This window comes from Aplidium turbinatum, chromosome 6, assembly GCF_918807975.1.
Source record: "Aplidium turbinatum chromosome 6, kaAplTurb1.1, whole genome shotgun sequence".
Lineage (NCBI taxonomy): Eukaryota > Metazoa > Chordata > Ascidiacea > Aplousobranchia > Polyclinidae > Aplidium > Aplidium turbinatum.
In genome coordinates this window covers 20802415-20829137 of record NC_137477.1, presented here as the reverse complement: position 1 = coordinate 20829137, position 26723 = coordinate 20802415, and the positions used below count along the sequence as shown (strand labels likewise).

Sequence of the window (26723 nt, the reverse complement as noted above, 5' to 3'; positions counted from 1 at the left end):
CGGTCTTTGCAATTAAGTTTTTCATAACTTAATTTTGTGTGTTTGTGTAACTTAATTTTTTAATTGTTAAATTAAGCCCCAACATTTAATATGTCTACCCTCGGTGGCGACAGGGACTCGGCCGCCGTCGACTCGACTGAGTTTAAGCCTGATGATGTTCTTTGCGGTCGGGCAGGCCATTCTGGGGAGGGACCCAGTAACGATGAGGCTAAGTCAGTTCGAGAGACCCGGCATCTTAGAAGGGATATTTTGACTCCAATTGGGGAACTTTTTGTAGCCCTAGGTTCTTTGAGTGATAAGCAGGAACTGTTAATTTTTAGATCTAAGTTCTCTACTTTGGAAGAGGATTTACGGCATTTCCATGCTCTTTTGAGTAAACTTTTTAACTCTGCAATTTTGGCAGAACTTCATGATAGGGTAGATCCCGAATTTAACTCGTTAAAAAATAACTTCGAACAAAAAGTAAGTGAGTTCTCCGAAATGTTGAATGCTGACATACATCCTGAAGATAGCGCCTCAAATGTAAGCACTAGGATGTCTAAGAGCTCGTCACGGATAGTTGCACAAATTAACCTGCAGTTAAGACGAGAGGAGCTCCAGATACAAGCCGAGGTCGAAGCGAGAGCAGCTGAGGCCGCCGCGAGAGCTGAGGCCGAAGCGAGAGCTGCTGAGGCCGCCGCGAGAGCTGAGGCCATACGAGCTGAGGCTGCCGCAAGAGCTGAGGCCGAAGCGAGAGCTGCTGAGTTCGCACTCAAAGATGCTCAGTTGAAGGCTGAACAACGTAAAGAAGTAGTTTTAGCTGAATATCGCCTGTTCAATCCGTAAGTGAACCTGTACAATCTAAATGTTTTCAAGCTGTTTCAGGAGGTCTCAGGACCGCGGCTAAGGGTCTTGCGAAGGCTCTAGAGCCAAGGCCTGCGAATTATAACCTAACTCCTCCCCCAGAGCGTACAGGTCATGGGGCCGCCATTAGCAGTAATGCTTTGCCCCCTTCACAGTTTTCTGCGCCGCTAGTTTTTGATCGCTCAGCTCATAGCCGTACGAGCCAGGGGGGGCAGCTGCCCCCCTGTTGTTTCAAAAATCTTGCAATTATTAGGGCAAAAATTGCTATATGAAAAGCTTCAAAATGGCATGAATTAAGAAAAACTACAAATTAATATCTTTTACCTATCAAACTAAGTACGGCACAGCCTCTTATTTGCACAAGAAATATGCCGCAAAATTTTCATTTGGCACACCCGTATTGATGTATTGTATGGTGATCAAACTGTAGTAGGAAATGCATTTAACCAACTGCATCATGCCAATTTGGGCAGCCACCAAAATATATCTCTAATACTTTTATGAATCTGCTTAAATCAAAACACAAAATTTGCTATATAGCTAATTTTATTAATTTTCACAAATGCATCGTGTTGATTTGGGCTGCTGAAAACATGACATTATCTGATTAGTCTGTTTATGCAACTGCCCAAATTTGCGTGAGGCAGTTTTCCCAAAATGAACAAATTCATTAATTTTTCCCATTTACCTAACTGTATCGTTTAGATTTGGCAACAAAAAAATATGAAATTATCTGATCATAGTCTATTTACAAAACTGCCCAAATTGGCATGATGCAGTTGCCTCGGCATCACAATTTATAAAGTCTTTAATTTTTTTCATAGGCCTAGTATCCATAAATGCATCATCTTGATTTGGGAAACTACAAAATATGAATTTATATAAATCTGGTGAATACTTTTATAAAACAATTGGGGTGGAGAGGTTACAGCACTTTTTCAACCATAAACGGACATAGTTAAGCAATACCACAACATTTAACGAAAAAATGTTAGCCTATACTGTAGCCTACCTGTTAAATGTAATGTTAATTTTGTGGTGTTGCTTAGCTTTGTTTGGTTACTTTTATAAAACTACCCAAATTAAAATGATGCAGTTGCGCCTCAAAATAAAAAATAAATATTTAGTTTGTATATGTGTCATGTTAATTTCACCAACATTTAAAATTCTACTGCTGAAGTATACAATACTCCTAAATGTTACTCCTACCTACCATGCCAAAGTGCATAAGCATCGAGCAATGCACAAGCAAGGTATATTCGAAGATCAATTGAGTTGTTCTATCTTGATTACTTGGGTAAGAAATTCTAGCTAGCTGGTGATCTTGTTATGTTAGTTTTTCACTGTTATCATGCACCACATGCATTATATTTGGGAAATTTCTATAAAAGCGTGCAGATTTGGGCAAATTTACGTTTTGCCCCCCCAAAATGGTTTGGTCTCGTACGGCTATGGCCCAGCTACACGTAATTTGGGTGTTTGTGAGAGGCGTATCGCGTCTCCTGATTTTAACGTGTTTGAGGATCGTGATCGGGCTGTGCATGTGACTGAGCCCCTTAGCCCCTTAAGGGATATAGCTTGTCTTCTCCCGCTAAATCGAGTTCTCAACAGTAGGATTGCTTTTTTGAATACCAAAATAGTAGGACGTTTTTCGATAAGGCGGCCTTGATTGGTTACGATGGTAATAATATGCCATTTGTCTTCTTTAAAAATCGTGTTACGGCCTTGATGGCAGCTTCGCCCTTTAAAAGGAACTCGTTTGACTTTGTTACAAGCAGCTTGTGTTAGAACAGCTGCGCAAACGATTGCTAATTTGGTTTCCGACACTCCTGGTTTGTCAGAGGAAGACAGGATAGAAATGTCGTTAGCTCGCTTGTCCCAACGTTTTGGAGTTCGTGGAGGTCTTTTTGCCGAACCAGAAATTAGGAAGTACCGCTATGGTAGAAAATTAACTTCGATGTCTTCTAGTGATTTAAAAGAATTTAAAGATGAATTGTCGCAGTGTCTGCTTTACGCGCAAGCTTATGGTCAGCGCGATAAATTGGTAGGACGTTTTGTTTTGGATTTGGCTAAGCGACTCCCGTTTGACGCTAAGCAGCGTTATCTTGACTTTTTAGGTGATCAGTATGGTAGCACTGATGATGAGCCTACTTTTCAGAGTTTGTTCAATTTTGTAGTACGGGAGGAAACACGGAAGTCGACTGATATTGGCATTATGCTAATGGGCGATTCTGATGAGTCGCAGCATTTTAAAAAGTTTGGCAAAGGAAAATTGCCTTCATGTCCGGTTAGGCAGATGTCGATAAAACCCCATGATAATGTGCTGTCAGGTAGTTCGCAGTACTCGACTGCTGTTGGCGCACCACGCGGTGGTGAGGCCAGACGTAAGGACCTACCGGAATGTATTTATTGTTCGTCACGGGGTCAAGTTGTATATCATTTTTTGTCTAATTGTAAAGATTTTTTGCGCTTGACGCCTAAAGATCGGAGAGATGTTATTGTTAAAGCTGGCAAATGCTTGAATTGTTTGCGCCAGCATATGGTTAGGGACTGTAATCATGCAAACAACTGTCGTCAATGTGGGCCTAACAATGATAGAAAACACTTTTTTCTTCTGCATGATTTTTATGTGACGTCACGTGATTCTCTGGATTCGGTTGGCAAAGATGATGCTTGTGCCAGAGTTCCTGTGCGTAATGTTAAGATTGGAAATGTTAAAGCAGCCTTTAACCGCATTACTGCTGCTCGTGTTTTGAATCCAATAACGGGTAAATCCAAGTTGGTGTATTGTCAACATGATCCTGGTTCGCAGTTAACGTTTGTTTTGAGTGATTTGGTGTGCGAACTTGGCCTTAAATCGTACGATAAAGCGTCGTTTAAAATGGATACCCTGGCTGGTCAGAAAGCTACTTGTGCTGACCTTGTTAAACTCAACATCCAGTCGTTAGAGATGAATGAGCTGTTTTGTGATATAACTTCGGTGGTTAACCCAGCTTGGGCTGACGATGTTAAAACTTTACCGCATAAGCAGGATTTAAGTGGTTTCAGTCATTTTCATGACGTAAATATGTTTTATTTGAATGATTGTAGTACTGTAGATGTACTGATTGGCAACGACAACGCTTATTTGATGTGGGCTAAAGAAGAACGTGTTGGTGAAAATCGTAGTGAACCGCATGCTTTACTCACTCCTCTCGGTTGGTTGGCTTGTGGTGGTAAGTCACCCTTAGATGAAAGCGTTGCTAACGTGTGCAGAGTGCAGACGTCTTCAGAGTCGGATGTCATCTCTGGCTTTCAGCGTAAAATTGAGTCTTGTGATATGGAAATAGCAGACCTGAATAAAGTCATTGACTAATAAAACTTTTCTTAAAAATTAAAAATTTTTTTAAAAATGAGACTGAATGAAGTCATTCAGGATTTCACTTTGCAAAATGAAACCTGTGAATTGTCTCGCAATGACAATTTGGCTAGAGAACTTGTTGAACCGAATATTGAGTTGAAAGATGGTCGATTTGAGATACCTGTACCGTTGAAGGAAGATATTGATCTACCTAGCAATTTTGTGTTGGCATCAGATAGAGCTGCTGCTTTAAGAAAGAAAGCTTTAAAACAACCTGAACTTCGTGATTTTCTTACCGACACCATGAAAGATCTCAAATCTAATGGTTATATTTAGAGATGTACCGATACCAATATTTTGGCCGATACCGATCCCGATACCGATATCACTTTTTTAGGCCGATACCGATACTGATACCGATATTTTGGCCGATACTTTGGTGTTACAAAAAGAAGCAATTTTGGTATTTGCAAGGAATTATATCAAATGCTAAGTTTTACTTTATTTGCATAAAACTATTAAAAAAAGCTTTCAATTGGCATAATTTATTAAAGATTCAAGAACCCAATCTCAACCGCATTGTTGTGTCATAATAGTAGGTTTTAGTAATGAAAGGCCACCGTAATTGAGGATTGGGGACTGGGGTATAAGGAAAGAAACATTACATCATAGTTGGGGTTTCTGAAAAGTTAATAAAGTGTTTGCGCAAACTCTCCAAATAGGCTATCATAATTGATAATAAGATGTAAAATGTAAACCAAGTGATTTGTGTAGTTGTACAAAAACTATTTGACAAGTAATGTGCTACCTAAGGGCGCTTGTTGTTTGGTTGAAAAGCTTTTGCCAGGCCAAGACTACCCAGGTAGGCTCAAAATGAAAGCAATGGGACTACGAATCCTCACTAAACTAATCAATAAATGGTCTTATTGCGTCTAAGATGACAACCTCATTGTGAAAAAAGGAGCGTTCTTCTCGGCTATCAGCTCAAGCCTGAGCACTAACAGCCCAGCAAGCAGTTGCCATTCGCTAACCGTAACGGTGTAGCTTCCACGCTAGCCATTTAGACCATCCAATCAGCTATATGTTTCTCGGCAGCCGTTAGCTGCTGTTGAATTACTAACATCCATTCAGCGATCATGCCATCAGCGCAGCACACTTCATGGAAGATACTTGGAATGTAGCGTGGTACGCCACCGACACCAAACTACATGGTTTTATACCCCACCCGGTAGCGCGCCCCCCTGGTATGGACCTGCCTCGGCCGACTTGGGTCAAGCTCAACAGAATCCGAACCGGAGTCGGTCGCTTCCATTCCAACATGATCAAGTGGGGTCTGGCTCCCTCATCGGCCTGCAAATGCGGCACGGAGGAACAAACTGCTGACCATGTCTTTCTCGAATGTCCCATCTACAAGGCACCAAATGGAACGCATGGTATAGCAACGCTGGACGAAGCTACACTCACCTGGCTCTCCACCACCTGCCCCGAAATTTGATCTAGTCTCAAACGAAAGAAGAAGAAGAAGAAGGCAGCCGTTTTGCAGCAAGAATTGACATCGACAAGAATTGAAAGGTAAAAATGATGCAAAATTATACATTTTTGCTACCTGGGTAGTCTTGGCCTGGTTTTATCCTCTGCTGAGAGTAAAAAAGAAACACAAATGATAAATATTGGAGAAATTGAGTCTCCTTCACAACTTAAGAATCGAACAACGCAAAACTACTGAAAGAAAACGTTTTGTTTGAGTGAAAGAATCACTGTAAGCAAACAAAGTCAAAAGGTGCACACATGAAGTCATGGGAGTGTGAGGTATCAAAATTTGAACAGGTTGTTATTTTTCTACTTCAATGTGATGTTAGTTACTACTTTAAAAAAATCTATATCTTTGCTTCTGCAGAAAATCCGCAGCAAACGCCTTGTTTTACATGTTTAGTATCGGCCATAGTATCGGCCAAATTTTGCCGATACCGATACTAAAAAAATGGCCGATATCACCGATACCGATGCCGATACCGATATATCGGTACATCTCTAGTTATATTGAGCGTGTTGGTGAAGCAGGAAATGTAAAGGGTTTTGAGTGGTATTTACCATACTTTGTGACGTCACAATTAAAAAAGCGCATTGTTTACGATGGCAAGTCTGAATTTCGAGGAACTTGTGTTAATGATGTAATGTTTTCGGGTCCTGATTTGTTAAACCCTCTGGTAGATGTCTTGGCTAGATTTCGGCTTGGTAGATTTGGTCTCATGGCTTATATGAATAAATGCTTCTTTCAAATAAAGTTACCTGAGTCGCAAAGGGATTTGTTTCGTATATTGTGGTTTGAAGTTGATGACCTTGAAAGTGGTAAGATGGTACCATTTCGTTTTTGTGTACACCCTTGGGGAATAGAGTAGCCCATATATCGCTTGCTTTGCTATAAAGAAAATGATCGAGCAGAATCCCAGCGGTGCTGGTGAACTGACTCTCTGCAATATTGCAAATAATATGTACATGGATGATTTTATATTTTCGGCTGATAGCTTAAAGGAAGCTCAGCAAATCACTCATGAATCAATTGCTTTGTTTGATAGCCGTGGGTTTAAACTTGTTAAGTGGAGTGCTAACAAGGAGGCAGGCGCGGATTTATGGGGGGGGGGCCAGGGGGCCCGGGCCCCCCCCGAAATTTTGTGAAAATTTGTAGAAATTGTATGTTTCCGCATCAAATGGTTTGATATGCTTCTAAACAGCTGATATTAGTCCCTCAGCATCACAATTGATGAAAATGGTTGTTTTAATGTCTATTTTATAGCATATCGTATATGTCGTAGTATCATTGTTCATATCTGTTTAGCTTTTTCTTTCTTTTTAATTGATTTTCAAATTTTCTGGCCCTCCTCCCGAAAAAAATTCTTAGATTTGCGCCTGCAAGGAGGCTATGATTGTCTTGTCAAATTTGGATAATGAGATGCTCTCACCTTTGATTCGTGATGTTGACTTTCAGACTGAAGATATGGCTTTGCCATCAGCGAAGACATTGGGTTGTGTGTGGCAAACCGAGTCTGACGAGATGCGTATCGCATGTTCCTTAAAGCCCTTGGCTAAACACACCCGCAGAAGTATGCTCAGTCAGCTTGGTCAAAATTTTGATCCGCTAGGCTTTGGAGCGCCATTTTTTCTAAAAGCACGCCTTATACTTCAGCAAAATAGATAAGCTTGATTGGGACACCGGAGTCCCTGATAGCTTTGTAAAAGAGTGGGAGTCGTGGCTTCGTTCTTTGGACCTGCTTAAAGATTTTTTGTTACCGAGATGGTATTTTGCAAACTCTGGTCTGTGTAGTCCGGATGATGTTGATTCATATCAATTGCATGGGTTTAGTGATGCTTCGAATCAAGCTTTCTCTTCTGTTGTTTACTTACGTAGACTGGTTAATGGAGTTCCTAGTGTGTCCTTCGTTTTGGGTAAATCTACCATTGTTGTAAAAAATCAGTTTTCTTGGCCAATAGCTAGGAAAGAGCTTGTTGCCGCTTTGAATACAGCAAGACTCCTAAAGCAGGCCTACGAGGCATTGAAGATGCCCGACTGCAGTAAGTATTTTGGTGTGATTCTCGTACTGTGTTGCAGTGGGTTAAAAACCCTGATTTACGTTTGAATAAGTTTATTACGCGTCGAGTTGAGCATATCTTATTGTTGTCTGGAGCCCAGGATTGGCGTTTTTGCCCTACCGATATGAACCCAGCTGATGTTGGCACAAGGCCAAATCTTATTACAAAAAAAGAATTTCGAGAGTTGTGGTTGAATGGTTCTAGTCTTCTCTACCAGTGTGAAGAAATTCCATTTGTAGAAAATGCCACTTCAGTACCTGTCCATAGCCTATATCTTCGTGGCGAAAAGGAGTCGCTTGACGTTGGACAGGGTGGCCTTCACAGATTGATCGAGGCCGCACCTTCTTTGTATGTTATGAAAAAGAGAATCGCTTATTTGGTTGCCTTTGTTGAATTTTTGTACTATAAAACGAGAAAGCGTAGCTTTGTGAAGCCAAAACTGGACGCCTCTTATCTTAATAATGCTTTGGAGTTGACTGTGAAGTTTGTTCAGAAGAGCGTGTGTGGCGATGTGGTACATTTAATGACCAAACGATCGCCGGATGCACTTGAAGAAGCGATAAAGCGGGGTAATGTTGGCGCTTCGCAACGTGAGAAGGAACGCTTGAAAGAATTGCGTTCACTTTAAAAGTACAGACCTTGTGTAGATGACGCTGGTGTAATCCGCATTGAAGGGCGCTTAAGTAATTCTCCCGAGATCTCTCTAAAAGCAAAGCATCCGATCGTTTTGCCTTCGAAACACACCTTCACTAGGCTTGTTGTAGCCTACTCTCGCGTCATAATCGAAATGCGCACTGTGAAGTACAGCATACTTTGCTGTCTATGCGACAGAAGTTTTGGATCGCTAATGGTAATGCTTCCGTGAAGAGGTATCTTTGACTGTGGTGTATGCGCGATTGAGAAAACGCGGCCTATAAGGCAGCTCATGTCTGATTTACCTTTGTCTCGCACAACTGCGCATAGGAAACCCTTTTTTGATTGCGGCTTAGACTATCTTGGACCTTTAACTTTTGTTGAAGGTAGAAATCACAAAAAAGCTTGGGGACGTTACGTCATTGTCGCTGAGTGATTTTTTACTTGCCTTTACAAGATTTACAGATTTACGTGGGCAGGTTAATGCTATCTATTCCGATAATGGAAGCACCTTTCAGGCGGCATCTAAGAAGTTACCCGAGTTGATAAAATCCACTGAATTTCACAACGCCCTGAGACAGAGAGAGATAAACTGGGAATTTATACCTCCATATGCTCCAGCGCAAGGTGGCGCTTGGGAAGCAATGGTAAAACAATTTAAAATTGCATTTTTTCACATTTTGGACTCTTCAATTCGCAAGCCCAATTTTATTGAACTGCTTACATACACCAGCAGTGCCGTTCGGATTGTGAACGAACGCCCTTTGGTACCTTTGAGTGACGACCCTAGGGATTTTACTGTCATCACCCCTGCCTCACTTTTGACCCCATACTTAGACCCATACTGTGCTGTTGGGCAACCACATGATCGTGACCAACTAAGAAGGGATTATCGGTTCAATTTGTCACTTTCTCAGCAGTTTTGGAGCAAATGGATAGATTTTTACTTGCCAGGGCTTCAGGGCCGGAAAAATGGCCGAGAGTTTGGAGCCTGGTCAACTTGTAGTGGTGGGTTCTCTCCAAGACATTGATAAACGTGGGAAGTATCAACTTGGCAGGGTGCATGAGGTGGTCCACAAATTAGGAAAGGGAAGCCTGTGGTTAGGAGAGCTAAAGTTGCCGTTTGCAACTATGATGAGACTACGGGGGAAGTGAAAGTAGACTACGTGTTGAGGGATATTTCGTGCCTCGCCCCCGTAAAGAACACCTAAGTGTTAAGGTTTGAGCCTGGTTTTGTCTGCGGTGGTCGACCTTTGTCTGAGTCCAGAACAGTCGGTTATTATCGCAACCATTGTATATAGCGTCATTTTAGCGTGTGCGTACCTATGGTACCAATTTCATGTATCGTCGTGTATTATTCGTATTGCTGTTCATTTTTTGCATGCCCTTTGTATTTGCGTATTAACTTAAACGTGAGTGATTCAAACAATTTGTGTATCATGTGTTTTTATTCATTGGCTCACAATTGTCGTCAATTCTTTTTTAGTTATGTCATGTCAGACTGTCATAACTAGGGGCCGCATGTTCCAGACAATTGTTCACCAAATCAAACGTCATATAAAACTGTTTAAGTCTACTGAATCTTAGCGTACTAAGTCATGGAATTTTTCCTAAAAAATGAGCCAAGATTGCACCATCGTTCGTAAGACTTGTATCACACCTGTTGAAACATGAAACATTGCATCATCACCTTTGAACACCTGTTGAGAATTGCTTCAGAATGCCTTTCATTATTAGGTCACAGAAACTGCTTGCGTGCGTTTGGAATATTGCAGTCTATTCTCGTCATTCTTAAAATTGTTGCTTGAAAAGTGGTCGCATATTTAACTGTTTTGGTTAGTGCTTGCCAGCTGGACGAAATTTCCGTCTTTTATCCAAGTAATTTGCATTGTAGTGACAAGTTTAGTGGTGTATCGCGTTGCACCCCAATTTCGATAGCCTTGGGCTATTTTTACAGAAATACACTTTTTAAATAGACGTTTTCAAAAGAGTGTTTTTTTCGGTCATTGCATACAGACGAACGAATCCGAGAATCTTATGTCACAATTTTCCCACGAAGAGATTATGCTTTAGGCTACCGTTGTGACCAGGTTTGTTGCAACAGGGTAAAAAGCTCTATAACTGCGCCGCTGGCCACGGGTCGTTAGTTACTTATGTACCTATTTGCCGAGCTACAATGGACTGATGATTTTGTGTTATACTTTGAAATAGTAACTGCCGTATGTAGTTATATGAAGAAGCGAGGCATAATTTCGGTATCGAAATACACCCAAACTAAATCCACGGTGGAAATGGTGTCTTTTGTTGATTTGTTCCATTCAAACCGGTTGCCTTTTAGTATCTTTATATTCTGTTGATCAAACTATCAGCATTCGCTAAACTGAACTGCATTACAAGCGAAAAATCTGTATTTGAAAGTAACACTTCTTAATTTCAACCGCCCGATAGCTCAATAGCTCAATTGACTAGCGCGTCACTTCTGGAACGAAGAAGCTTCAAGATCAAGCGGTGCTGGCTCGACTCTCAGGGCGTGCGCTTGAGCAACGCACGTTAAGGACTGCTCTCCATTCAGCGCATCTAATGAATGGAATAATTCCTCGGCAACAAGACTTCAACAAATCGAAAACTTCACTCTGCCAATCTCGGTGACCGGGCCGCGAATTTTTTTTCCCACCACATTCCTGTTCATTTGCATATTTTGGTAAAAGTTTGTATTAAAACCGTGTGAATGCAACATTTTCTCGTTGGCACGGTTGATTCAGTGGTTCCATCCTTTGCCTAGTGATCGTGAGAACGAGGGTTCGACGCCCTTCGAAGACAAACTTTTTTTTTCTTTAAATTAATTTTTGCGGTGCACAAGAGCTTTTCAAAAAAAGTAGGGTCAGGGAAAGCTTATATTTTATTATCATTGCAGAATTTGAAGTCACTGAAGTCATTTGAAGTCACTGCGCAAAAAACTATCTACACGCGTCGCACTTTTGAGGCGATTGGCGGGTTCCGGCTGGGGAGCTGGTGCTAAAACTCTTCGTACAGCTACCCTAGCCCTTGTTCATTCCACCGCTGAGTACTGCGCGCCGGTCTGGTGTCGTAGTTCTCACACCCACCAGATTGATACCGCCATCAACGACGCACTGCGTACTGTGACTGGATGCCTGCGTCCCACTCCAACGGACTGCCTACCCATCCTAGCAGGCATCCAACCCGCTGAGCTACGCCGTAAAGGAGCCACGATTTCTCTCGCTCGCCGCGCTTTGGACCCGGACCATCTCCTCCATGCAACACTCAAGAGACCACCACCTATAAAGCAGCGGTTGAAATCAAGACGCCCCTTTGTGCCTGCCGCACAACAACTCCTTAAGAACGCCGAAGAACTTGGTTTAAGTGCGGCACACTGGACGAACCACATGTGGAACACGGAGTGGCAAAATCACACCTCCACGCTCCGTGACTTCATACCCGTCGCCGATCCCCGTCCACCAGGGATGTCCCTCGCAAGGCTCGCGTGGGTCAGGCTTAACCGCCTGCGAACTGGCGTCGGCCGCTTTCGTTCGGACATGCACAAGTGGGGCCTGGCTCCTTCATCAGAATGCGAGTGTGGTGCCACGGAACAGACCGCAGACCATGTCATCCACCACTGCCTAACCCACCGGCCTCCACACGGTGCACATGGTCTGAGAATCCTGGACGACGAGACTGCTGAGTGGCTGAAGATTTCCTGCCCTCCAATCTAGCCTGGAAAGATCGCTCATACGCCATCATCATCATCATTGCAGAATTTCATTGGCAAATAGATATTTTGCAATCTGAATCAACCAATCTCTCAAAACATTTTCGGAAAATCTGACTTTTAGAGTGAGTAGAATCAATGAGACAGGAATGTCGTGAGAAAAAAAATTTTGCGACCTGGCCTGCGTCAGTGATTCAAAGCCTCTACAAGAACTGCCAGGATTAAGCTCTGCAAGAAGCTTTCTCAGTCCGAGGATAAAGATTCAATCAATCAACCACAATCTGTCAGTTACATTGTGAGAAGAACGCATGATAGGAAACATGAGCAGCAAATCAACTGCACGGTTGTGATGCTAACGAAGTATCTTTTGTGATAGGTAGGGTAGCCTATCCTTTAAAAAGTTTAAAGTTATTCGACCTACTCTGTCCTTAACTGCTTTTATCATGGTACGGCTTAACAATTGTAGCTTTCGGGAATGGATCTCCGGATATATTCAGTGCAATTGCTGCCTTTACCAATCCTAACCCGACTGCTGCAGAGGTTGCCATTGGCGCTTTGTTAGGTAAGTTTGCTTTGTATGTACTAGCTTATGTAACAAGGTCAATTCTGGACAAATCTATAGAAAGAATATCAGTTATCTGTAGTAATTCTTGATAATTTGTTGTGACTTGACTGTTGAAATATTTACGTGTTTTGCGCAGACGTAGTACTGGGCCGAACAAAATTGATTTCAAACTATTTTGACGTAGCGTTTAATGTTTGTTTACTTGATGTTTTTTTACCAAACGAATGTTAGTTGCTTGCTTTGTAAAGTGCTGCATACTGCAGCTTAAAAATGATGATGGATTGTGGTGAATTGTTTGTTTTTTTATCTGGCTGAATTGCCTGTGTAGGCTATAGTTGTGTTTAGTAAAAGTCTCTTTAGTTAGGGCAATATATGGTTTGACCCCAAAAAAATTGCAACAAAAGGTTTTTCAACTGATTTGATTAGTATTGGGTGTCAGTATTGACATATTCAAAATCTTAAGGAATCCAACTTCCGGAAAGTGGTTATTTTCAAGATGGCTTCCAAGATGGCCGCCAAACCATTAAAATAACAGTAAGTTGACCATAACGTAGTCATCATATGACCAAAACACGTAGTTTTGATGTCTATATCTAAGTTTTTATACCCTGTGAAGTCAATGAGACCATTCTCAGAATTGTTAAATTATCTGATAGCCAATAAATTCAATATGGCAATCCAAGACGGCTGCCAAAACACTTATAAATGAACAATAACAATGTATTGGTTATTAAAAAACCCGTTAAATTTATATAGCCTACATACCTATTTGGGTAAACTAAGCAAGCATAAAGAGTTAATACAATGTGATCATGTAGACTCTTGACATAATTAGCGTAAAGAAAGCACATGGATCAAGTATTATTAAAACTCATCGTTGTCACTCTCGATGTCATCGTCTGTAATTATGTGATTGTTGTATGGGTTGACACATGAACCAGTTTGGCATGGTCCACATCCAGCATGGCATGGTAGGCCATATCTCCGGCAACTACAGTGAGGTGGACACGTTTCGCACTTGCAGTGTATCATTTTCAGTAGGTTGTCCGGGGCAGCTTTCATGTCCGTCATGATTGGAACCATCTGATTATTGTCTACTTTCCATCTCCAGTCTAGAGCATCCATACCATCATCAGTAGCCTACCCATCCAGACCATAATCTGGTAGTAAACTCTGAGGCAGTGGAATTTGGTAGAGGATGATGTAGGTGGCAAACGTTCAGGGTGAACAAAGGACTTGGCTGTTGTAATTTTCTTGACCAATGCATTGTAGCGCAGTGTTTCCAGGTCACTACTGCCATCGTTGCCAAACACAACGGTCATAGCTTTGTTTCCAAGATCCTTAATGATGTGGTCTGTCTGATTTGGGAGAATGAAGCAATTTGCACATTCTTTGATTATCGGTTGACCTTTCACTAGTTTCTTGAAAACCGCCTTCTTCCCGATACCAAATATCCTTCATGTTGAATCACAACCGGTGAATGCATGAATGAAGAGGAGCTGTGAGCATATGTCTGGTCCGATAATTGCCTCCAGATTGTTGATGTCGTGTATCTTGGTTGCGTAAGCTTTGTCGGAGCAGAAGTAAAGGTCTTTTATGTCTGGAGAAGTGTCAGCATAGTGTAGTAACAATATTAAAAGGTCCGTGTCTTCACCAATTAAAGTTGTACTATGTCGATGAGAGCTGTCCACTGCCGTCTTGACGATATCAACATCTGCATCAACTGGTGCGTTGATCACATTGCAGCCTCTATTCCTCAGTTGAGCAGAAATTAGAGAAATTAATCCTTTCTTGTTGGAAGCTCGGGACAAGAACTGCTCTTTCTTTCCAATGAACTCGGTGTCTGCAGTAAAGTGAACAAACGGGTGGACGTTCATGCCGCGTCTTTGATGGGTATTGTCTTTGATAGACGTACCACCATATCCATCAAAGACCACCGTTGCTAAGCCATAATAACGAATGGTAAAATCTGCATACGACTGTGCAATAAACCCATAACTGTCTCCAGCTTTCCAATGCACTCGATGCAACAAGAACCCTCCATCAAGGACGTAGTGATTGATTTTCGGGGCAGATTCTTTCACTATTTCATAATCGCCTGGCGTCACACTGCTGGCATGTTCTGTGATGGCGGTAGCTATTTGAGGCTTATCGGCTTCTCGGAAAATATGTCTAGCTTCAAACAAGGCGGGTGGGTATGTACTGAGCTCGTGCTTCATCACTTCCTGCATGGAGAGATCACCTGTTTGGGATACGACGATGAATCTCTGAAACAACAAGGCGGGATTGATAAGAGAGAGATAAAAGAGAGAAAGAGAGAGATAAATTTAAGTAGATTTGAGAGATATATATAAGAGATAAAGAGAGAGATAAATTTAAGTACCGTACACGAGTTTATAGGCTATCAGGTAATTCAACAATTCTGAGAATAATCTCATTGACTTCACAGGGTATAAAAACCTAGATATAGACACCAAAACTACATGTTTTGATCGTATGATGACCGAGTTATGGTCAATTTACTGTTATTTTATTGGTTGGGCGGCCATCTTGGATTGCCATATTGAATTTATAAGCAATCAGATAATTCAACAATTCTGAGAATGGTCTCATTGACTTCACAGGGTATAAACCCTTGACATAGACACCAAAACTACATGATTTGGTCATATGATGACCAAGTTATGGTCAAGTTACTGTTATTTTAATGGTTTGGGGGCCGTCTTGGATTGCCATATTGAATTCATTGGCTATCAGATAATTCAACAATTCTGAGAATGGTCTCATCGACTTCACAGGGTACAAAAACCTAGATATAGACACCAAAACTACATGATTTGGTCATATGATGACTACGTTATGGTCAATTTACTGTTATTTTAATGGTTTGGCGGCCATCTTGGAAGCCATCTTGAAAATAACCACTTTTCGGAAGTTGGATTCCTTAAGATTTTGAATATGTCAATACTGACACCCAATACTAATCAAATCAGTTGAAAAACCTTTTGTTGCAATTTTTTTGGGGTAAGGGTACAAAATGTCATATATTACCCTAACTACTTTTCTAAGGTTGTGTTTATGCTCTGGCCTTGTCTTTGTGTGCTTGTTCTCAAAGCACTACTCAAGATTTTCACGTTTTATTGTTTCTTCAAATGTTGACGTTTATACAATACTTCAACAATAAAAGAAAACAAGAGACAATGAGAACTACGTACATTGTGTGATGTCGTGGCCCTCTCAACCTCTTCAAACTATTAACAACGGCCACGTTTTAGTTTAACCCTTTGTTTACTTGACAACTTAAGTCAGTTTACCGCTTTTTTAACACGTAGCTAGGCTACTTCACTTTTGAACTGACGCAAATTGTATATTACGAAATAAGAGGATGTGTGATGGTATCTTGTTTATTTTGTATCCATTGCATCAGATCAGTTGATGTTCATCGCAGTAATCGTCACTGATTACTGCAGTCGTCACTGATTACACTGCAGTTGAAGTAATGTTTGTATGAAGCGATTTATTTAAATTCTATGTAAAATCATTCAAATTGGTTAATAATTAAGATTTTAAAAATAACAACTATTACGGTAGCATTTCAAAATATAAAAGGTATTTTTCCGTGCTGGCACGCTACCGTTATCATTGACAAAGCAAACACTTTGAATTTTATGCCATAGTTGCTATGTTAGTTCTAGCAGTATCAATTGAACCAAGTTTCGTATATCTTTGAACTTAATAGCGTTCACGGATCATATTCGCCAATCATAACGGTTCTTACTTACCCCAGGTGCTGCTATGCTGGTAACCACTTTGGTGGCTGGACTTGTTGCTATGACTCAAACATTTGACATTGCGCAGAGGCCATTCATGAGAGATATGGTCTTCTTCATCGCAACAGTTTTCTGGCTTTTTTGTTTGCTGTACAGCCGCGAGATCACACTACCACATTCCATAGGTTGGTATTCTTACTGTGTTGTTGTACGCATCCACATTGTAAACCGCAGGACACATGCGAAACAGTTTCAGTTCAATTCAATTTTATTTTTCATTGCTGACGCGAACATGTAGAGAACGATAAAGTAAACACACGAATTATTTTACACCAACAAAAGTAAAAGATGACAAAACCAAAAGGTTTAAAATATGCATTAATAAAACAGTGTTTGAAAAACATAATCTTAAAAATGCACAGCCACCAAACCCAGAAAAGAAAGCGAAAGAGAAAAGTTTTATTTCGTCGATTGTAAAATACTTCTACAATTAACACTTGCGAGAGCAACAAGGGCGATTTAACACAAAAGAAATTCCAAAAGTGACAAGTTTCCGGAAGTTTTTACTTTGAGAGTCTCGCATTCAAAAACTTGGTTGTGATGTCATAAAAGACTCAAAAAAACAAAAATTGCAGGAAACCGGCTCAGTGTGACCATGCGGACAGCGCTTCCACTTTTGTGGTAATTACCACAATTGTGGAATTTTAATCATGCTTGTGGTAAAAATGTGGTAATGAAAAATTTGTGGTAATATGGAAATTTTGTGTGGAAATGTTGCCAAAATGTGGAAATTGTAAATTTTGAAAATTTGACATAAAATACTATCAATAGCATAAATAAGAGCATTCAACTGTTGTCTTCCGAAATCGAACAGATATGCAAAAAACTACTTATAATAGCATGCGACTAGCATGTTCCGCTGTTTTCGGTTTGATTTTGGAATGTGTCCTGACTTTTGACTTTGAACATAGGGTGACCATGTGGATGTGACCCATATTCATAGTCAAGATGTCTTTCAGATTCTAGCTGCGGTGTCAAGTACCGGTAGGCTACAGTACTTTGCTTACTTATTTCGGACGTTTTAATAACTGTTAATAACCGGTAGGCTACTGTTAATAAACTGAGCAGTTGTTTTAGACCTTATTTTACACTATATAGTGTAAATATAGCCAAATAATAGCGTTGCCAGATAAGGAATTCTGTCCTAATTTGAGAAAAGTTTAAAGCTGTTGAAAACAAAAACTTGCATTTTGGAATTTTTTTTTGTTCTGTGTAAAGATCAAAACCCTAACCTTATTCCTAAGTCTAACCATTACCTTAAAGGGATACTAAAGGAAACACCTGACTTGGCGATTTTCCATGTTCTTTCTGTTTAACATGCTACGTAGTACCATAAAACGATTTTCAATAAAATTTTGCCCCATTGCGGTCTGACCACCATTGCGCGCATGCTTTTGTCAGAGCTTTCAAAACGAGATTGGGCTTGAGCAGCAAAGCGTGCGACTGTACAGTCTGCGTCACTAGAGACTAGCAATCAGCTGATCTCGCAATAATTGTTACTGCAGGCGATTTGACTGTAGGCTACCGTATGTATGTATGTACATCAAAACATCAGATTTCAACATCAAAACATCAGACAGTTTGCTCAAAACATCAGATGTGGTAACGTGGCTTTTGTTATTGCTGTCTTTTGTGACGTATTCTCGAGCAGTGTTTGCACTTTTTGGTTATTTTGAAAAAAATGAAATAAATGAAACATTGGACTTTGGGCCTTGCCAGCGCCATTGAAAACAATTTTTTTTTTTTTAGTAATTTTTCTTGAATGTTCAGTTTACGCATTTTAATGCTTAATTCCCGTTTGAAATTTTCATTCAGTAGGCCTTTAACCCTTCCTAACATTAATCCTAACTCTGGCAACACCTGATTGTAACCATGGCAATAAGTGGGTAAAAATAGCCACTTTGTTAATGTAAAAGTAAGTCGAAATACAGTTAAAATCGGGAAGAAAACCACAGCAAAAAATGTGGTAATCTGAGGACAAATGTGGTAATACAAGTGGTAATCTAGCTTTGTAAAAGTGGAAACACTGCGATGCGGATTCAGAAAAAAGTAAATAACAATCAATCATCAATCATTTTATTTTTTGTCATTAACGCGTCCGGGACGAAAAAGATACTAACTACAAAATCGATATAGACCTACCAGCACGTTAATGAACGGGAAAAGGTGGCACAACCTTGAAAGGTTTAAAACGTGCCTGAATGGAAAATCATGTAGTAGGCTATATACCGTAGCCTATCAGTAGTTAGCACGGCCACAAAACCCAAAAAACATATAGCAAAAAATAAAGCAAAAACAGAGAGAAGCACACATGTAGTAATGAATGACAGCCCAATGAAAAGTGTTGTGGATTGAATTTGCCAGTTCCAATATTGATGTGGATGAGCAGTCACAATAATAATAATAGGATGGAGAAAGAAAACCGGACATAAAAGAAACCCATCCTCAGCCAAAAGCCCGTTTCGATGTGGCCCAGGAGAGCAGGTGTTGAGCTCTTTCTATGGTAAGACTGCACATCACACAGTAGCCTAGAAGACGATTGAGGTTTGAGATCCAGTTTGTCAGTGTTTCTTGTCGTGGTGGGTGATGGAGTGAATGAGCTGGTAGATGATGATGTCCTGATGGTGTTGATGAAGCTCTCATCCCCTTTTGCGACGTGTCGTGTTGGTTATGGAGTGTTGCGGTTGCTATTAACAGGGCCTACGAGGGGGGTACGGAGGGTATGGCGTACCCTTGAGGGCCCAGGCCTGTTTTTGTTGGGGGGCCGGAAATTGTGATTTTATACTTTATGCGCAAAAATGTTGTTTTAAAACCATCCTAAACGAGTAAATTCAAGCATAAAAGTTGTTATTCTTTAGTTCTGGGGGGCCCGTATTGTAGCAAAAGGGCCCGGAGAAATAATTGAGTTCATTGCGCGCAAATTAGGGGCCCAAAGTGGTTATCTAATGCCTTACGTGCAAAAATGTTCTGTTGAAAGCACCCTAAATTAAATGATAGCCTTAAAGTTGATCATTCTCCTGTTCGGGGGAGGGGGCATAGGGTAGTAAAAGCAGGGTTCTGAAAAACCCGGGCTTTTTTGTGTTTTTTAAGAATTATTTGAAAAAAGTAGTTTCACGCTTATTTCACTTCAAAATGAATTTCGCAGTTGGAGCCGGAGTAGGCTAAATACTTTCGGAGCAGGAGCGGAGCCGGAGTAAAAAAAATGGCCTCGTTCACCTCTGCTAGGCATGTGGTGAATGCAAAAGTTATATGTTTTAACAAGATGTTATGTTTGAGCCTTGGTATAGAGAGCTTGACTTGTACCAGATCAGTGGCGTAGCTAGGGGGGGCGGACCGCCCCGGGCGGCACGTCTGGGGGGCGGCACTTTCAGACAGGACGTTTTTTTTTTGATAATGCAAAAGTACACGAAAAATAAAAGCAAACAGAACGGCATCGTTCAAAACACAGAGCCGGATTTAGCCTAAGCGCTGCCCTAGGTAGATACGAAAAGTGCCGCCCCCCAAAAAATTTTTTCGATGGTGCGCTACGATTTATATTTTCAATTCCTTACAAAAAAGTTCTTTGCACTGTTTATTTGAATACATCAATGAATGTCATTGTATAATGAACTAATTGTTTAAAATCGCTTGCGGCGGGCTTTTTCTCTTGCAAACAAATCAATAATTTCTTCAAAGTCTGTAGAAACAAGTAAAGATGAGTTAGGCTAATCCTCAAAAATGTGAGATCATTCATGATATCATTCATGGTTTACATACTTTAAGCATCAAGGCAAGTACACAAAATAGCCTGCAACTTTTCCATCAACCTAACATTGACTAAAAACATTTTTTCTAGGCTCCTTTAAATTTACTAACAGTGAAACAAACCGAACAAAGATTAATGAAAATTGGACAGACAAAGCCCTAGTCCTCCATACTAAGCGAGACAGCAAAACAAAACAAGCGCTAAGCAGCACATATTGTTGAAAACCAATCAAATGTGAAGTACTCTAGGGGCGATGACTTGCCATACATGACTTGCCGCACTGTTTATAAATGTGTGTGATGTGATAACATATTTATTAATTCCTATATATCTGTTGTGAATTATTATATTCACGTACAGTATTATCATTTATCAATGTAATATATTCGTATATTTTGCCGCCCCCAATAATTTGGCGCCCTATAGGCAACTGCCTACTCTGCCTACTGCTAAATCCGGCCCTGTCAAAACATCTTAAATATCTAAAAACGTTTCAAATTTTCATGAATTTTTCTGCCGTTATGTTTTTAATACGTTACAAAATTCCTACCAGCCTTTATTAAGCAAAGGCGGAAACATGCTCTTCAAATTTGGGTAGCCTTGTAAAAGGTTACAAATTGATTATTTTAATTCTGCAGCAGTTTTTGTGCTTTTGCATTCAGTATATTACTAAATTATAGTGGTCAGTGGCGTAGCCAAAGGGGGGGGGAGGGTTGGGGGTTTCAACCCCCCCTTTTGAGAAAAACTAAATGGAGAAAACTGAATCACTCTTTGAATTTTACGAAGCAGATCTGCCGTGTATAAACGCCCTTGCTATTATATCTGAACTGCGTATATGTGGTATCGATGTCTTTTCAATTCTTCCCGAACCAGCTTGCCAAAAAGTGCTGTAAGTGCATTGCCATTTTGCCCGCAGTCAACGCTTCCAAACATTAATATTTTACTCCGCATTCTGGCTACTCTTCCAGTTAGCCTACCACTTGCACCAATGAAAGATCTTTTTCTGCTCTTCGAAGACTTTAACTTATTTAAGAAATTCAACCTCTGAAAACCGATTAAATGGTTTGGCTTTGCTTAATCTGTATAGAAAATTGGTCCCAACTGTTGAGGATGTCATTAACAAGATGTGTGAAAAAGTTTGTCGACTTCCTTTTTCCCTTTAGTTTCATCAGTAGCCTATCAATGATTTTTTGCATTCTTATTGCTTGTGTTGATGAATTTTTCATAGCTGTTAGCTGTAAGCATGATTCTACTAATTTGACATGTTAAAGCAATTGTGGTGCTTTATCTTTTAAAATGAGTAAGAACTTGTGTGTCATATTATGCTTTATAATTCGAATGACCTTTCATAATTCATATAGCAGGGTGTGACCGCTCTACAACGGTTCAGTATCCATGGTATCCAGCTAACTCGTGCAGTCGATGGAAACACCGCAATATCTACAGCTGTGAAAAATTGCACTAACCTTTTATAGCCTATACCCGATTCCAGTGATTCGTTATACAAAACTTGAATATATCAGAAATAAAGTAACTTCTTTGTCTCACAGCTTTTTGTCTGACACTCATTAAGATGTATGACGTCTATGACGTTACATTTTTTAAACTTCGGGTTAACTTTAAAACATAAAAGTTAGTGACTTACCGGAATAAGATCGTTTTTTGGATCAACGAAGGAGAAAATTGATAAATAATAAAACTGTAATAATCTCGCAAAAAAAGCAATCAACCTATGTCTCTAAAAAAAACTTGCCTAATTTTAAACGAAACTGCATTAAAAGAGCTAGTTTTGCCAATACCAAACATTCAAATATCTCTGTCAGGAATTAGCAACAAAAAAACATAAAGACTTTAGCTTTATTTTCGAAAAATGCTGAAGAAAACATGATCTTATCCTTTTGCTATGCCACCGGACAGCACCATTTTATAGGAACATTCATACCCACATTTTTGTTGAAAATGCTCTCAGAATGCACCAAATTCAAAGTAATTTTTCAAAATTTTCTGGGGGTGGCCCCCCAGACCCCCCGCCGATAAGTGTCCTTCGGCGAGTACGCCGTCGGGCTTCGCCCGCCGGCCGTCAAAACCTCTCCCTTTCACAATTCTTGGCTACGCTACTGATAATGGTACGTTCGTCTGACTTTACACCGCAAATTGAAAATAGCACGTTGCGTATTGCAGTGCTGATAAAAAAACGCATAGCTACGCCACTGTACCAGATACATAGGCTATACCACTCAGCAGTGCCGGTCTTTGGGGTGTGCAAACCGTGCGATTGCACAGGGCCCGCAAATTAGGGGGCCCGCAATTTACTCAGAAAATGCAGTAATTTTTGTCATTTCCGATGGAAAAAATTCAATTCGATTCACAAGCAAGTACCGGTACCCTTGAAGTCAGTTGCGGCTTCAGCTGTATTTCCAAAAAATGCAAAAGAAAACGTGATTTTATCGTTTTGCTATGCCACTAAACAGGGACAGCACCATTTACAGTAATATTCATACTCAAATTTTTGTTGAACATGCTCTCAGAATGCAACAAATTCAATGTAATTTTTCAAAATTTTTGCCAGCCGGCCGTCACAGCAAACAGGGGGTGGCGTATACTGAATAAGGATCGATTCGCCTTTACAATGCATTGGAAAAAAGTGTCGCCGAGCGGCTACGTTTGAACGACGATTGCCCGTTTTGTAGATAAGATATAAACCTGAAACTTTCCACGTGCATAAAGCAAGACATACTCTTTGCAGTTGCATTAGATTGGTACTTTTATTGTAAAAATTAAAATGCGAGCAGAAATTAGATAGCTACAACACATTTAGTTGCAAACGTTTCATATTTTTATTTTTAAAGTTTAATTGGGTAAATTTTTAGTTGAATTGATGCAATTTGGTAAATTTTATGTCATTCTAGGTAGTTATATTCAACACTTGACGTTGGTTTAATGTTTTTATTGTAAAAACACAGTAAAATTGTCAAAAAATCCATATCCATTCCGCCTTATCATTTCCCTTCCGCCGCTTTTTACCTTCCTTTTTTTCACCCCCCAATAATAGTTTCGTCTGTTTTGTGACGTCATGTTGACCAGGGTGACGGATTCTATACTTGCACCACCAAGTTACCGGTAGGGTCACCTTACTTGTACGGTACCTACTGATACAAAATGGCAACCTGCCGGTGCTACTGGTACCTTGTTAACCAATATGCAGCACACTAAACTGTAATAGCCAGACACACTTGCCACACAACTTGTTTCTGCACTGGTAAGCCTCGTCCAAGCAGTCAATTTTAGCCTGAAAGACATTCGATGGTTAATAGTCAGACAGTTAGGCCTACTGACTTAAGCCTGGTTCTCCAAAGGAATTGTTAATCCACATCCCAAAACTGCCACAACTGATCTAGGGCTCTAAAACATATCAAACTGTAAAAAACGACGCGTTACTTATCTACAGGTACCGTACCAGATGCAAAACAGAATAGGCCTAGCCTAAACAGCAAAAACCGTCCCATTCCACTTTGGCAATTCTTTAAATTACAGATGGAAACGCGGCTGTCCTCATTAGCATATTACAATAACAATTTAGCTAAATTGCTGCAATATAACTAAATTGTATTTTTGCAATTTAGTTAAATTGTTGCAATATAGCTAAATTGTTGCAATATAGCTAAATTGTATTTTTGCAATTTAGCTAAATTGCTGCAATATAGCTAAATTGTATTTTTGCAATTTAGCTAAATTGCTGCAATATAAATAAATCGTATTTTTGCAATTTAGTTAAATTGCTGCAATATAGCTAAATTGTTGCAATATAGCTAAATTGTATTTTTGCAATTTAGCTAAATTTCTGCAATATAACTAAATCGTATTTTTGCAATTTAGCTAAATTGTTGCAATATAGCTAAATGTGTTGCAAAATTTCTAAATTGGTGTTGCAAAATTTCTAAATTGTGTTTTTCCAAACGGCGCCCCATACTATTTTACAATCGACGAAATAAAACTTTTCTTTTTACGCTTTTTTATAGGTTTGGTGGCTGTGAATTTTCTACACGATTTTAACGTTTAGCGACATTAAACGATGTAAAAACGGCTATTTCTGCTGGTCGGGATAAGTAGGCTACGGCATGGGCTTCCCAAACTGGGGGTCGCGACTCGCGACCCCGCAAGGGTTCGCAGAGAGTAGCCTATACCAATTTTACATAAAATAGTGCATATTATCCTATTATCCTTGACTTGACTTGACTAGGCCTATGGTACTTTTCAGACGTTTATTTTATAACGCAGTTGTTAAAACTGATGTAACTGTTCAAAACATTATTCTGAACCGAGTTGTAGATTCTGCTTAAATAGGCCTAGCCCTGGTAGTGGGCTAGCTTGAGGACTGCACGCTAGTAGCTAAATATTGAAAAAGTAAAGCTAATCGAATCAATCGAAAGCTGGTAAAAAAATTGAACGGTAACGATAATTTCGTCAAATTTTGAACGGAAGTGGAGCTATTTTGGAAGGACTATGTTGGCATGTCTAGCCTACTGAGGGAGCTTCTGCAATGACAGGACGTAGGCCTACTGCTGGGTTTCATGCAAAATTGTGATTTGCGAGTGATAGGCCGACGCAGTCATAACTTATTGCATTTACACACTAAAGGGTAAGACTCATTGCGAGACCTTAATAGCTAAAAAGAATATATCCTCATCGGAATTCGGAATGCTATTGTGCAAGATGATGTGAAAATATTAACTTTATTAGGAGTCGCGCACTCAATACCCGTATTTTTGCAAGTTCATATGGTGAAATGTAATGAGAGTTCAGTTTAAATCCCTTTTACTGCATTGTGAAGTAAGATGGCTCTCAAAAACAAAACTTTAAAAATGCTATAGGCCTAATAACGTTGAAAAATAAAGTTGTGAAAATCAAACTTAGTCCATCATTTCTGCAATGACATCTGACTTTCAAAATTATGCTATTTGTGAGATTTGCTTGAAAAATGGAAAGAACTTAATTTATCCATCTAAGGAAAAAACACTAATGTTTTTACATTGAAATCAAGAAATCAAAAACTTGAAGAGTTTGTTAAAAATTTAAACATCTAGAAAGAAGAAGTTGAAAATGATTCATTTGAAATTATTTCATCTACTGTAGAGTTTTTGACTAACAATGATGGGGAACCAAAATGTTTAAGCCATTGGTTATCGATCACTTGTCAAATCTGTTGAAACGGTTTTAAAAGTATTTTCTTCCAGAATTAAACAATGCCAAATTAGATTGCATCCAAAACCTATTTGCAATACAAAAACAAAACACCGAGCACCTCTCTTCCAAGTCTCAGGAATAACATGCTGATCTATTTTCTGACTCTACGTTGCGGCTTGCATTTTCTGGAAAAAGTTTCACACTTTTTGGCTGGTTAATGCGAAATATCTATAGCCTAGTAGGCCCATGGCGACCTTGTATACAGATCGCCATGCCTAGGCCTAATTGTCTCACTCAACAGTAGGGTGGGCCGTTTTTGACTTTTTTTCGAAATTCAAAAACGGCTAGTCATAAAAAGTGGCACATGCATGAAAAAATTACGTGTGCAAAATTTCATCAGTTTGGGGGTGCATCTTCTGCCCCCGCAGGGGGGTCAAACTTTCAATTTTTTGGAAAAAAAAGGGAAATTTCACTTTCCGTTTTAACATAATTTTTTTTATAATTTTTCTACTGGCTAGTTATAAATTGTAAGTGGGATGTACCCAGAACTTTCCTATGTAAAGGCATGTTCGAAGCTTAAGGTTTACTGCCCCCGCATCGACGACCAAAATGCTGAATTTTCACCAATTTCAGATGCTATTTTGTCATTGCTCAATAAACAAACTTGTCGCAAAAGAGCGAGATGGTGTTAACGCTGTACGCTCATTTATGTTCTGTCCATTAACTTTGCAGGATGATACGAACTGACAAACTAATGTAGCAATGTAATGCAATGTAAATGTAATGTAAGCAAGACGTAGTCTTGCTTAAACTAAAAGCAATAGTAGCCTACGTTTGATCAGTTGCCGCTATAAAACGCAACCTATAATTTACTGCAGAGTAGCCTAAAAGCAACATGATCTGCAGGTTCTGTAAATGGAATGTACTGTACAGTTCCACGTGAATTGTTATCATGATTCTGTTTACACAAATTTGTCATTTACAAGCATTTACAAATGTTTTCAGGATGGGCATAAAACGCATTCTTCTATATTACTTTGTTGAGGATATTAGGGGTTTATTCGATAGCTTCTGAGCAGAGTGTAGAATTTTAAAGAAATGTTTTTGGCCATTAGTGAAATTGCTTTCCTTTATAATGGCAAACCATACTGGAATATAAACATTCATAATATAGTCCACACGTTCCACCAATACAGCTGACGCGTTACATGCAACATATAAACGTAGAATACTATTGACTGTGTTCAACCATCTTTAGTGGTTCATCA

At 39.8% G+C, this 26723-nt stretch overlaps 2 protein-coding genes across 2 annotated transcripts in view; both read left to right on the top strand.

Annotated features, from left to right (window-relative positions):
* Nucleotides 1-26723, top strand: part of LOC145771977 (uncharacterized) — a 228054-nt gene that overhangs the window by 111657 nt on the left and 89674 nt on the right. The gene's annotated exons all lie outside the window — the stretch shown is intronic.
* LOC145772493 (mitochondrial sodium/calcium exchanger protein-like) overlaps nt 1-26723 on the top strand; it is a 49490-nt gene that overhangs the window by 7299 nt on the left and 15468 nt on the right. Inside the window, exons 5-6 of the mRNA XM_082584368.1 lie at nt 12582-12693; nt 16484-16651. Coding sequence (XP_082440494.1) covers nt 12582-12693; nt 16484-16651 — 280 coding nt within the window. The remainder of the gene's footprint in view (nt 1-12581; nt 12694-16483; nt 16652-26723) is intronic.